Genomic DNA, 14628 nt, shown 5'->3' with positions numbered 1-14628 from the left:
GGTGCTCTGATAACAGCACATGAAGGGTTAAACCAAACAGTGCTACAGGGACTAGAAAGCTCAGCACTTGAGAGACATTAAATCCTAGGTTGTGCAGGCCACCCTGTAGCTTCTCTGGGCTGGGTCATATGGCGAACCATAACTCCAACGTGTGGCTGTACAACCATGTTAGGCGCATGCTCTCACAGGAATGGACTTACTGAGCTATCATACCTCACCTGCTTCCCCCAGTCACTCACTGCCAGCCCTAATGCCATCAGCTTTGACTCAGCCTAAACAAAGGTCAGTCATGGCTGCAACTGGAAGTAGGAGACTGGGCTTGATGGACACATCTGCAAATCCAATAGACCAGTTCTGCCATCACACCAAATAGAAAGGCTTTGGCCCAGCTCTGCAGCCCTTGCTCAAGGCAAAATTCCCACTGAAGCAAACTGGAGTGCTGCCTGAGTAAGGACTGCAGACCTGGGCCACGGCATTTCCATTTGGTGTGATGGCAGAACTGGCCTATAGGAGCAGACATGTCAATCAAACCCAATCTCCCACTTCCATCAGCAGCCTCCACCTGATCCTTCAGAAGCAAATGAGTTCCTTTCTCCCCTTCCTTTACTGGTGAGAGAGGGAGAGATTCCTGCCTGACATTGCTGCCACTCTGACTCTGGACAGGCACCAAACCCAGCACTGGTGACTCACAGTAGCTCAGAGAGCGCAGCAACAACCTGGCAGAGAGTAGGAGTAGCTACAGAAGAAAAGACCACAGCACTGGACAGAAATGCCAATCTGAGCCCTGGCAGTGCCTCCTCCTCAAACTTCTCTCTCCAAGGCCCAGGGTTTGACCTTTGCCCCACTGAATATCTGGGCTCTGTTGAGCTCATTACACTGAGGCTTTGTCTACACTGGTACTTTGTGGGCAAAATGTTTGTTGTTCAGGGGTGTTAAAACAACACACCCCCTCCCCCCAAATGACAGAAGTTTTACTGATGAAAAGCTCCGGTGTGAACAGCACTTTGTTGGCAGGAACACTCTCCTGCCGACAAAGCTGCTGCTGCTTGGGGGTGGGGTGGATTATTATCCCCACATTAGAGGTGGGGAAACAAGCACAGAGAGGGGAAACTGACTTGCCTGAGTCAGCAGCAGAGTCAAGAACAGAACACAGGTGTACTCACTCCCAGGCCCTGAGCATGGAGGCTTCACCTACCTGCCATGAGTCCATATGGGGCCCCAGGACTCCTTTCTCCAGCTGGGATCATGCTTTTCATCCACTTGGCCTCAGCAGGGTGATTAAACCGGAGGAAGGTCGACTGCCCCAGGCAGATCATGCACCCTTGGGGAAAGAGAGTGAGATGGAGCAGGTTATAGCATACAGTGAACATGGCCACCCCAGTCCTTGAGGGTCTCTCTGTCCACAATGCACCCCCAAGGGATTCATCTACTGTACACACCCCAACAGTTGGGAAACTCTGGTCATGGCCAGGGAACTGGCAGGTTCTCTGTTCCAAATGTACCAGCTAGCTGTCCAGCTGCCCTGAGACAGTAGGCACATTGATGGAATCATTCTTTGTATCACCATAGCACCAGGATCCTGAGTCATGGCGCAGGAGCCCACTGAGCTAGGCACAGAATCACTGCCATTACACTTCCCTTCCTGAAGGACCACAAGGAGCTTTACGGAAGTCCCACCAGGATTTACACAGAGCCAAAGCTAAACTCCACCCTTGGACACATGAAGTGATCCCACTGCCCACACTGGAGCTGCACACATGGCTCCTGATTAAAGAGCCAGGCCTGAGGAGCCTCTGGTGGCAGAGAGACACCAACAGAACTCTTAGCCCACCCCTTTATGCCTGGCAGCGTAGCGTAAGCGAGGAGGACACGAATGCCAGGTACAGAGGGGTTGAGGGTGGGGCCTGGTGGGTTTCAGGCACATTGGAGATTTGTCGTCAGGTCACAGGGCTGATGTGGAACTCACAGAAGCTGGCGTGTCACTTTGCTCAGTGGGTATTGCAGATACTATGTGCTGTGGGGGTGCACTAGAACAAGAGCCTATGGTACAGGACCATAGCCTGTCAAGAGGTGTGAGACTATGAATGAATATCCCCTGCACAAGCCTACTGGGGGTGGTTGAGGGGAAGCCCCTCAAACCTACTTGCTAACTAGACATCTGACCCTCCCCACTGAGCCATTCGCTTCCCCTGTTAGACATTCTGTGATTGGTTATTGCTGCGCTCATCTGTGCCTCCCAAGAATGAGCGGAGGGAGCCTTGCAAAGAGGTGGCAGCTTGAAAAAGAAGAGTCTTGTGCATCTTAAAGAGAGGAGCGCAGCTGTGCTCCAGACTCAGACAATTGCTCTCTATTGTACACCCTCCTCTCTCCTGCCTGGGCTGAGACAGGAGTGTCCATCCACCCACCCAGCTTCAAGTCCAAGGGCAGCGAGGGAGATAAGAGCCAGTTTGCACAGAGACATGATGCAAATACCGTAAGACTGAAGGATCACTGGGAGGCTATTGTGCTGGGACCACCAATTATGGGTGCAGTCACTGACTCACCATACCCAAGACTTCCTACATCACCAGATCCTCCTTTCCTTTCCTAAGGCAGGTTGGGATACATGCAGCCCAGCTGTAGCACTCCTTAGACATGAGCTGGCAGCAAGACTGCATCAGTCCTAGCCAAATATTGCCCAGTGTCAAACCTCCCTTTCCTGAGCAAGCTCATCTAACTGAACCCAGCAATCTAGACCTGGCAGAATCTGCATTCAGGACAGGATGTGGAACTGAAACTGCTTTGTGGCACTGATGGATATCCATTCTCATCCTCCTGCACCCCTCTGCAGTGTTTAACATTGCTGAGCACAAGATACTGCTGTCTCACCTGAGAGAGGTGGCAGGAGTCCAGAGGAATGCACAAAAATGGTTTGGGTCCTTCCCGCAGTTTGCATCCAAAGATGGGAAACTGCACCTACACCACTACCCCTTGCTTGTGGGGTTCCACGAGGATCAATTCTCTCTCTGATCTTTTTCTACATTTATATCCAACCAGTAGGTGAACTGGTCAGATCACAGGGACTCAAGTGCCAGCAATATACAGATGACACAGCTCTATCTATCCTTCACCACATACGACCATGCCACTACCAACAAGATTTCCCAGTGCTTGGATGAGATCAGCTCATGGATGAAGAGCAGTTGGTTGAATCTGAACCCAAGCAAATTCTCAACAATAGGAGTAAAGCTGGTTTGTGAAGGAGACAGAACCTTCTCGGAGGGCAGTCCAAGACTGTGTTATGAACTCGCAAGAACTAAGGACCATCATAAACCTCACCACTTTCCACTCCAAGAGCAAGGCACATTTCTTTGACTTTGTCTTGTCTAATATAAACACATAGCAACAGGTATATTTATTTAAACAAACAAACAAAAAACAAAAAACCCTATCAAAACAAGACACTCTTTTACATATGCTTCTCCCTCTGTGCAGAGGATGAGAGAACAAACGTGTGACAGACATGTACTCATGTTGTTTAATGCATTAGTGGAAGGTGCTCAGATGTTACAGTAATAAGCGTGATATAAAAACCTACACAGAAAAGAATAGACTCAGCCTCTGCTATTCCACACTGAGACCAGGCCTTTGCTCTTCACTTGTGTGTTGTTTTCCACCTTCCACTCATGACAGAAAGCAAAGACACAGAGAGAAAGTGTTGGAAAGAGGTAGGATGGAGCCAGAAACAGCTGGGCTTCAAGGTACGGCGCAGCCCAGAGGGCTCTTCCTAGGGACAGGCTGTTCTGCCATCTTCAGAGACCAAGGAGAGAGGCTGGAATCTAGGGTATATCTCCTCCCCGCCATTCCCTCCCCCCAAAGCATCATGGAAATGAGGGAGTAGACAGCATCTTGAGCAAGAGGGTGGGGAAACAAGTATGGATAGGGAGCATGGTTCCAGGGGAAAATGTGATTGTGTGCAGGAGGCCAAACAGCGGATTCACATTTTACTGGAAGTCAGCAACACCCCAGGGATGCCACAGCTGGCAGTCTGCACTGCAGACAAGACAGCTCCTGTCTGCATGAGCAGATCATCTTTTTTGGCCAAAACCAACTGCCTTCTCTGGAGAAAGCTGGTGATGAGCCATGAGTGTGGAATGTGGCTTGGGGGATGTGCAGACAGGCATATAAACACAGGCCCTGCACATACACACATCAGCACCAAATGTCAAACCTGTGTCACCTGCCGCCCACCAGCACACATGATTGTCATCACTCCCTAGGAGAGGGAAAGGCACTCATGGCTGATGCATGTGCACGGAGACTGCAGGGGTAAAAAGACCATCACTAAAGACTAGGAGCCTGATTTTCAAATGATCTGGGCCCGCTGACCTCAATGACAGCTGCAGGTCAGCTTCTCTGAAATCAGGACCCAAGATGAGTTCTATAAATGGATGAGGATCTAAGAGTGACTCTGCCCCTGGGCTGGATGGAATGCACTCAGAATCAGCCATCCAGAGAAGACCAGGTCCCAGCACTGTGTTTCCACGTGGAAAGTGAATTACTACCTTATTAAAAAGGGAGTATGCCTTTCCTGGAGTCCCTTGACTAGCCATGTGGCCAGTGCATTCAGCTTCATGGAGCCAGCAAACCAGGAACTAGCCCTGACCCAAGACATCAGTGCAGGCACTGGGGCACTTTTTTGGGACAGGTAAGGTGTTACAGGGTTTTGGTAACTGCTCCCTTCCAGTATTTGCTGAAAGCTCTCACTCCACTTCCCCAGGCAATCTCACACTTCCTGTTGTCGATCAAAGGGGAATTGGGGAGAGGAGAGAATTTTTCCCTACAAAGCAATAGGGCTCCTAACATGTTATTATTGGTAGCTTTCTGTTCTTATACCACTTTACTTTCTGTCTCAGGCTGTTCCCCAGTCTCCTCCCATTCCTTAACAGAGGGAGCACTGTATAGCTGCAAGAGAAGAAGATGGGTGTTTGCAACTCCCAGGTTCTATTCCTGGCCTTGCCACAAATTCACTGTAAGCTGGGTAAGTTACTGCTTTGTGCTCAGTTGCCCCATGTACAAATACAGGGGCCTCATCCAGCTAAATTAATGTTTATAGAAGTATATATTCAATGCCAAAAAACTATGTTAACCTAGAGTTAAGGTTGCTTGGTGGTACACTAGAACCTCAGAGTTATGAACTGATCAGTCAACCACACACCTCATTTGGAACAGGAAAAATGGAATCAAGCAGCAGCAGTACAGAGAGAAAAAAGAGAAGCCAATACAGTACTGTACTGTGTTAAACGTAAAACTACTAAAAAAATAAAGGGAAAGTTTAAAAAAAGATTTGACAATGTATGGAAACTGTTTCTGTGCTTGTTTCATTTAAACTAAGATGGTTAAAAACATTTTTCTTTTGCATAGTAAAGTTTCAAAACTGTATTAAGTCAATGTTCAGTTGTAAATTTTTGAAAGACCAACCATAATGCTTTGTTGAGTTATGAACATTTCAGAGTTATGAACAACCTCCATTCCAGTATTGTTCGTAACTACTGTATGTCATCCCCTTCCAGACCACCAAATTGAGTAAAACTCAAACTTATGAAAACCAGGAAATATACAGTTAAGGTTGCCCATGCAACCTTAATTCTGCCCTCTTTCAGCATTGCCCCAATACACCCCATTAACACATATAGCTTTACTCTGCCAACCCCACAATTGCTGAAATGTACAAGCTCTTTATCTCCTTTTACAATCCGTTCCTCTCACCCACTGGATTCCACCTAACACTATTAAAAGACAAAAAGGGGGGGGAGGGGACTCAGGATTAAAGCATATAAAATGTCTGGAATGGAAACCCTTTAGCCATTTTTCTGTACTGGTGCATGGGCAGTGTAACAAGTGCACATTTTCTTCAATACTGTTCTCAGTTTCAGTCCCCCGAAAATGTAGGCCATGTCTACACAGGCACTTCCGTTGTTAAAATTTTTGTTGCTCAGGGACGTGAAGAAACACCCCCCTGAACAACCAAAGTTCTGAAGAAAAGCACCTGTGTGGACAGTGCTTCATTGGCAGGAGCTAAGCTCCTACCGATGAAGCTACTGTCCCTCGTTGGAAGTGGTTTTATTTTGTCGCTAGGAGAGCTCTCTCCTGGCAATAAAGAGCAGCTACATAGTGCACCTTACAATGGTACTGCTGCCCGTTGTAAGGTATGCAGTGTAGACACAGTCCTAGTGCGTGCCACACATTACCTTAGGTAAAACTTTATGGTGTAGACACAGTCCTAGTGAGTGCCACACATTACCTTAGGTAAAACTTTAGTTTGAAACCAGGTTGACCTGCACAACTTCAATAGTTTGGTCTTTAGTGCTGGGCAAAACCAAAAACCTCATACCTAGAAGCTTTTTTTAATACGGCTGGGCTGGGAGGGGGAGAGGGGAGGAACTTATATCTCTGGAACCCGTGGCTCAAATGACTCCAAATATGGGTCACTAATCCAACCCCACACCCTCCTCAGGCACACCAAATTTCACAGAAATCTGATAAAGCATGTCAATTTTAGAGTACTTTGAAAGATGAACCGTTAAATAGATGTTGTGACAGAACCTTAACGACAGTGGTGCTGCTGCACCACTACAATAAAGTTTAATTGACAGAGAGGATTTTGAGCTGTGGCCAGGGCTGCTGGAAAGGGGATTGCAAATCACCATCTTTGCTCAAGTCCCAAGCAGCGAATAGCAACTGCCCCTCACACTCATGAGGAGTGGAGACCTTTGTCACATTGAAGGCTGTGAGAACACTCTGGCTAGAACTGTCACCTGCAGTTCTAAGGTGAGCTGAGGCTGGGGAGGGCACACTCCACCACAGAGCAAGTTGGCCCTGCCAGAATCCATCCCCTCTAATCTAGAGCCGCTGCTCTCCTTGCTCTAACATGGACAGGTCTCTGTGAGCAGCAGGGCTACAACAATGGTGTCACTGCCCACTTTTTTCCAGTTACAATTCAAATGCCCGACAATCTCTGTACAATTTCATTTAATAATTCAATATACACACGAATCTCTCAACACACGACAATTATGGCAGTGGATAATATAGTAAAGGGAGGGAGGCTTGTTGGTATATTGCTCACTTCAGGACTCCTTAGGTCTATAGGCTGGGTTGCATCAGCTCTGCTACAAATTCATTGTGTGACACAGGGCAAGTCACTTCAGATCTGTCTCAGTTTCTCCAGCAGTAAAATGGGGTCAGTATCACCTTGGAAGTGGGTTGTGAAACTCAGTGTTAGAAAAGCCCATGGAGAGCCTAATCCAAAAATAAATAGAACATCTTTAAAACAAGGAGCCTAGAATCCAGCACCTACATCCATATCAGGCACCCAAATAAGTGGTTGAATTTCAGAGGTGCTGAGCACCCACAGTTCACATCATATGCAGCAAACATGCTCAGCCCCTCAGAGTCCAGAAATAGGTGCTTAATGCTAGGTTTGAAAGTGCTGGTCACAGAGAATAGGCAGATAATTCTGCTGGCTGTAGCTGTTCCTGTTAGCTCCCTCCTGACCACGCCCCACGTAAGAAGTCATGGCTTTAAATATCTTTATGACAAGTTTTGAGTGGACAGAGAAGAAGGTGAGGGTGGCGAGTTCCTTCCTATTCAGTAGGGGCTGGTTGGGCCTCTCTGATGGTATCCACATGTCTTCTTTCACAGAAGCTGCTACATTATGCACCATCAGCCAAAGACGGGCAAGATGCGGTCTCAGCAAAGCTGCAGAGACCTTATAGTCAAGAGCATGGATCATTCTTGTAAGGGGGATGAAGGGCAGTGTGGTACTTGGATACTCATCCCAGGGGTGTTTTAGACTGACACCAGGACAGCTGACACAATGACTGTCCAGGGAGGTGGCATGGGGCAGTGAATCAGATACAGGTCTGGGGCTCAGGAGAATGGGGTTGTCACGCACTCAGTGTGGGCACACTGCCTCTCTCTGGTGGGTCAAGGGCAGGGCTCACAGGGAGCAGGCTATTTACCCACCTGTGTAAAGTGTTTCAAGGGCGACATATGAACAGGACACATACATGGCAATTATAATTAGCCACTGTTGCTATGCCCAGCCCAGCCTGTTACAGAAGCTAGTCCCTGTCCCTTCGTTCCAGGAACCTAAACAGCCTTTTCAGACCGTGGGGAAGGAGAAGACATAAATTTGTACAAGCAAATCCATAAGCATGCCAGACTGCAACATCCAGCTCTTGCTATACACCTCTGGTCTGTGAATCGCTAATACAAGAGTAGCACCCTCCTGCTCCAGCATCTCTTTCTTTCCTGACTGTTCCTGAGATGAGAAGAATCCCACATCTGTAAGCTGATCCCAGGGGACTCAGGATGTGCCGTACCAGATCAGACCATTTTCAGCAATTCCAGTTCCTAGCCTAACATGGAGGCTTCAGCAGGCAGCAGAAGAGACCACAGAGCACCTGGGACAATGCTGCACCTGGGTGGGAGGTTATTCTTCCTGACCCTCTTCAGGAACCAGCACATGCTCTGAAGCACGAGCCCCAACTACAGGCATAAATGCCAATATCAGTCAGGGTCAGAAAGGCCCAGCAGTGTTTGACTCTGTCCCTGGTGTGGCACTCCGCACATTGCACAAAGAAGGGTTTTTTTCCTACCTGCTGCTCACATCATCCAGCAACCCCCTTGCTTTTGCCACCTTGCACAGGAAGAGGAGGAGGGGACTGATCTCTCTTCTTGCCAGGCTCAGCAAAGCTGGGGGCTGAAATCTCTCCTGGAGGGTGGCAAGGCTCAGAGACTGTGGGGAATTTCTTCTGGGCTCTGGCCTGATCACAGGCAGGACCATTCCTACTCCAATTGCCTGGCATAGTCTCCCCGGCTGACCCACATGCTGAGTGTTTGTTCATGCCCTGTTGAGTGCAAAGGAGTGAGCAACCATGCTTGTCATCTAGCTCTGCTTCTGTTGCTATCAACATGTCTGACCAAGTCCCAGAGCAGTGCCAACAAGTCACACGTTAGAGGCAAGGATCTCAACCCAGAAAAGGCCAGAGCCGCTCCTAAGCAGAGTCCCACTGCTAACGCTGACTCAGTTACCAGAATAAAGAGCTGCAAAAGGGGAGCAGAAGGCAGAGCTAATGGAAAGTAGAAATAAGAAGCACAGTCCCTTCCTGGCTGCAGAGGACAGAATAGTGTCTATAGCACAGAGATCTCAAACTTGCAACCTGGCGAAGAGAGTGTGTTGTTATATATCCAACCAGCAAGAAAGAAGAGGGTGAATTGCTTCCCCTGGCTGGGGAGGAACTGAACATTCAGAGTTTGGAGGGAGAGTCAGACGTTGCAAAGGGTTTGGTATGCTGACAAATGCTGATCTATGTCCTGGTCTGATTCTCCTCCTGTTGGGGAAGTTCCCTGACGTCTGTGTAATGGCACTAGAATAAGTGAGGGAAGAACCAGGTCATGTTCTAGCTTAGACAGAGGGCGAACACAGAAAATTAGACTCATTTAACCCTTTGCCCTCCTCCTACCATCAGATGATCCCAAAGCATTTTACAAACCTTCACAAACAAGCCCCTCTCTTCCCCCCGCCCCCCTCCCCAGTTCCCCTATGACTTACCGAACCCTGCTAGGCCCACCGGGCAGATGTTAAGCTCAGGCACAGAAAGAGGAAGGGACCAACGGCAAGAGGTGCTGGGGATCCACATCTGCCATTGACTCCACTCAGCAAGGGGTGCTCAGCAACTGATAGCCAGGATATCAGTGACTTGTGTAAGGTAACAGGGTGTAGTGATTCAGGAAGAGAACTCAGGAGTCCTGCTGCTAATTCCTGTGCTCCACCCCCACAAACTGCAGGAAAAAGTTAAGGTTGAAACTTAAAGCCAAATAGCAGGAAACCCGGTGCCCAGGTCAGCTCTCTGCCCATAGGCATGGCTCTCAGAGATGTTGTTCCAGCGCTACAGACCCAGGCTAGCACTGAGCACCAGACAGAATGCTGCCACATGGTACCCTAAAGTCATAGGCCGGCAAGCAATGCACCACCATGTGTGACCCCATCCCAGAGCACTGACGGGGGCGGCATTCCTAGGATCAGCTTCTCTCCCCTTTTCTGTGTTGAGCAAGAAACACATTGCAGAACATGTCTGTGTGACCTGCAGTGGGAGGGGAAGGAGCTGGAATGCTACTCAGACACGCCTAGCTTTGAAGCACTTTGCCAATCCCCTGGGGAACCTTGCTCTTCAGCTTCAGCCAGGGCTGAAAATACCTCCCTCCAGGGGATGGTTCTTCATTCATATAGGAGGGAAGGAACTTCTATCTTGGGGGAGTGCGATGTGCAAGGGGAGCGAGATGTGCAGGAAAAAACAATCATAGGAGAAGGAGGGGGTCTGGGATGCTCCCCTTTTCCCCCCAGTGGGTGCTGTGGGCCTGAGCAGCAGGGTTAGAACAGACACTCAATACCGCGAAGGGAAGGGAGGAAGCTCTACAGAGCACCTAGCTATTCATGTTCAGGCTATCATCGCGCACAGAACATGCCAGTGGAAGAATTCGCACCAAGGCTTGGGGCAGAGAGGAGCCCAAGCAGGAACCTCTACCTATCTGTGGCACTGGCATGGAGCCAGTATAGATGTTAACTAGTCCCTTATAAGATTTGGGGTTGGTCTGAAAGCCCAGATCAAAACACCTCTGGGTCCTCCAACCCAAGCACACCAAATGAGAGAGGGCAAAATCAGCTTTCTGCCAGGAAAGTCCAGGCCAGCTTGCCGGCCTGGACTGTAGAGGGAGCTATCTCTGCAGAGCACACAAGACTTGACTGAGACTTGGTTGGACACACTGCTATGGGAGGCCAAGGGCACTGCACCCTAGTCAGAGGAGGCAGTGAATGCACCATGGGTGCCTGTCATAAATATAAAGGGAAGGGTAAACACCTTTAAATCCCTCCTGGCCAGAGGAAAAACCCTTTCACCTGTAAAGGGTTAAGAAGCTAAAATAAGCTTGCTGGCACCTGACCAAAATGACCAATGAGGAGACAAAATACTTTCAAAGCTGGAGCGGGAGGAAACAAAGGGTTCTCTCTGTCTGTGTGATGCTTTTGCCGGGACCAGAGCAGGAATGCAGGTCAGAACTCCTGTAAAGAGTTAGTAAGCAATCTAGTTAGATAAGCGTTAGATTCTGTTTTGTTTAAATGGCTGATAAAATAAGTTGTGCTGAAGGGAATGTATATTCCTGTTTTTGTGTCTTTTTTAACTTAAGGTTTTGCCTCAAGGGATTCTCTATGTTTTGAATCTGATTACCCTGTAAGGTATTTACCATCCATACCATTAAAATTCTCTTTTAAGAACCTGATTGCTTTTTCATTGTTCTTAAGATCCAAGGGTTTGGGTCTGTGTTCACCTATGCAAATTGGTGAGGATTTTTATCAAGCCTTCCCTAGGAAAGGGGGTGTAGTGCTTGGGGGAATATTTCGCGGGGGGAGACATTTCCAAGTGGGCACTTCCCCTGTTCTTTGTGTAACACTTTGGTGGTGGCAGCATTTAACCTAAGCTGGTAAGAATAAGCTTAGGGGGTCTTTCATGCAGGTCCCCACATCTGTACCCTAGAGTTCAGAGTGGAGAAGGAACCTTGACAGTGCCAAACTGCCGAACTCAGCAGCAATTACATCAGACGGACAGGCCTCTTAACGCTTCAGGAGATCCCAGTTGTGCTTTGAACCAACCCCCGATATCAGACACTAATGAGTGGGTCTCTGAAGAGGGTTGGGGAGAGAGGGTGAGAAGGTGGTGAACTGGATGGAACAGCCTATAGAAATCACCTCCAGCATCCATCTGTCCAAAGTAATGAGCTCCCAGGAAGACAGACAATGGGAGAGACGATACCTGTAAGGGTGGAAGGGGGAATAGGTGCGATGTGGGATCCAGAGAGGAAAACAGTTCGTGGCCTTCAACTAATGGGTCAAAATGGTTGTTTTGAGGATGTTGCCAACTGCAGTGTCACTGTGGAGGACGGCTCCTTTTCAGTGAATCTGGGCTTCTTCCTGTAGGGTTGTCAGTCTCGTGAGCTGGCAGTAGACTAGATGAGACCACTGAGCTGTCTATGATCTACTATATTTTTAATTTGTCACAAGTATATAAATGCCCAGTTATTGTGGTATCACCTGGGCATCTTCAGGAGAATGAAGGGACCCACCCCTGGCGCTGCTGCACAACTTAGGTCCTTCAAAGGTAAGGTCCTTGATGCATTTTGTACCTTATGGCGGAGACTGCAGCCAAGATGCACCACACACAACTACTGCCATAGCCATGGAACTTGCAGCTGTATTGGCAGCATTAAGAAAGGCCTGGAGAGAAGCCTTGATGATTTTATGGCTTTCTTTTATGAGGAGCTGAAATTGTTCCCTCTTGTTCTGTGGCAGATATTCAACAAAAGATGAAAAATTTGAATAATTCGTAAAATCATATTTTGCCCTCAGGGTTTGGCAACTGGCTCCTCTGAACTGCAATGAGGCCAAGGAGTAGCTTTTGCAGCCAAGGAGATCTAGCCATTTCAGTTCCCTGTCAGATGGTGTTAAGCGGCAACAATGTTGTCCGTTTCATTCATTAACCACCTCAACACCCAGAGAGTTAGGCGTCTGGTGAGGAGGCAGATTTATCGGAAGGAGGCACTTATTCTTCCCCAGCTGGCTCTTGCTCCTCTGTAAGCAACTCCTGCAGAAAAGGACCTGGGCTTGGTGCTCTTGGCATGACCTCTTACACAATGGAACCCTGTAGAAGGCCCCCTGCCATAAGGGGCCCCCTGGTTCCAAAATCCCCACTGTGGTGGGGCATAAGGGAAGGGGGTTGGACCTGAAAAGTTATTCTTGCCAGTATTGCTGGGTACACTTCCTGCTGGGAGTTTCTTCCTCAGGGTGCACTTCAAGGAGGGGTGGCTGAAATGAAAAGGTAGAGAAGCCTTGTATAGACACCTCAGAATCAGATGAGGTGTTCTCACCCATGACCATCAGGGGAGGAGGAGAAAACGGTGCCGGTAACAGTATTTGTGCTGGTAACATGATGAGTCCTGCAACTGCATCAGTACTGAGGGCTGAGGTGTTGGCTGCTAAGGGAATTCCAGATAATACGTCAGTACTAACTGGAAGACCCTCTCAGTACCCTCAAAAGGTTGGTGTGGAACCAGTGGCTGTATCAGCACCAAAGGATGAGTCGTCGATGCAGATGGAAGCGTCGACTCCAGGATGTAAGTCAGTACCAGCTGGGAATGTCATTCGGTACCGCTCAGCAATGGTAACTCACATTCCTTATGGAAGAGGACCCTGGACAGTACTGGGTACTCTGGAATCAGTACATCAGGAGATATTGAAGATAGTACCAATGTGTAGTCCATGCGTTCTCCAAGACATTGTAACTGATGATTTCAGTTTGGGTTTAGAAGAGTCCTTGTGTTTTGAAGGCACTGAGTCCAGTACTGATACTGGTACTGCTCCAGGCTGTTTACTGGATGGGATTCTCAGTACATGGTGTAATCTTTTTATCCAGTGCCAAGATCTCAGTACCAGAGGAAATCATAATCATAGAATATCAGGGTTGGAAGGGACCTCAGGAGGTCATCTAGTCCAACCCCCTGCTCAAAGCAGGACCAATCCCCAACTAAATCATCCCAGCCAGGGCTTTGTCAAGCCTGACCTTAAAAACCTCGAATAAAGGAGATTCTACCACCACCCTAGGTAACACATTCCAGTGTTTCACCACTCTCCCAGTGAAAAAGTTTTTCCTAATATCCAACCTAAATCTCCCCCACTGCAACTTGACATCATTGCTCCTCGTTCTGTCATCTGCTACCACGGAGAACAGTCTAGAGCCATCCTCTTTGGAACCCCCTTTCAGGTAGTTGAAAGCAGCTATCAAATCCCGCCTCATTCTTCTCTTCTGCAGACTAAACAATCCCAGTTCCCTCAGCCTCTCCTCAAAAGTCATGTGTTCCAGTCCCCTAATCATTTGTGTTGCCCTCCGCTGGACTCTCTCCAATTTGTCCACATCCTTCTTGTAGTGTGGGGCCCAAACCTGGACACAGGACTCCAGATGAGGCCTCACCAGTGTCGAATAGAGGGGAACGATCGCGTCCCTCAATCTGCTGGCAATGCCCCTACTTATACATCCCAAAATGCCATTGGCCTTCTTGGCAACAAGGGCACACTGTTGACTCATATCCAGCTTCTCGTCCACTGTAACCCCTAGGTCCTTTTCTGCAGAACTGCTGCCGAGCCATTCGGTCCCTAGTCTGTAACGGTGCGTTGGGTTCTTCCGTCCTAAGTGCAGGACTCTGCACTTGTCCTTGTTGAACCTCATCATATTTCTTTTGGCTCAATCCTTTAATTTGTCTGGGTCCCTCTGTATCCTATCCCTACCCTCCAGCATATCTACCTCTCCTCCCAGTTTAGTGTCATCTGAAAACTTGCTGAGGGTGCAATCCACACCAACCTCCAGATCATTAATGAAGATACTGGACCAACCCTTGGGGCGCTCCACTTGATCCCGGCTGCCAACTAGACATGGAGCCATTGATCGCTACCCGTTGAGCCCAACGATCTAGCCATCTTTCTATCCACCTTATAGTCCATTCATCCAGCCCATACCTCTTTAACTTGCTGGCAAGAAT

General features: G+C 48.5%; 1 protein-coding gene across 26 annotated transcripts in view; it reads right to left on the bottom strand.

Moving 5' to 3' along the window:
- PHLDB1 (pleckstrin homology like domain family B member 1) overlaps window positions 1-14628 on the bottom strand; it is a 123189-nt gene that overhangs the window by 69358 nt on the left and 39203 nt on the right. For all 26 annotated transcript variants that reach the window (XR_012155891.1, XM_073320557.1, XM_073320556.1 and 23 more), the window contains one exon: window positions 1196-1321. Coding sequence is in view for 25 of the 26 variants with exons in the window: in XM_073320557.1 (XP_073176658.1) it covers window positions 1196-1321 (126 nt within the window). In the remaining variant the exon portion in view is untranslated. The remainder of the gene's footprint in view (window positions 1-1195; window positions 1322-14628) is intronic.

This window comes from Lepidochelys kempii, chromosome 22, assembly GCF_965140265.1.
Source record: "Lepidochelys kempii isolate rLepKem1 chromosome 22, rLepKem1.hap2, whole genome shotgun sequence".
Classification (NCBI taxonomy): Eukaryota; Metazoa; Chordata; order Testudines; family Cheloniidae; genus Lepidochelys; species Lepidochelys kempii.
Note: the sequence above shows the minus strand (reverse complement) of the source record. Positions and strands in the feature narration are given on the sequence as shown.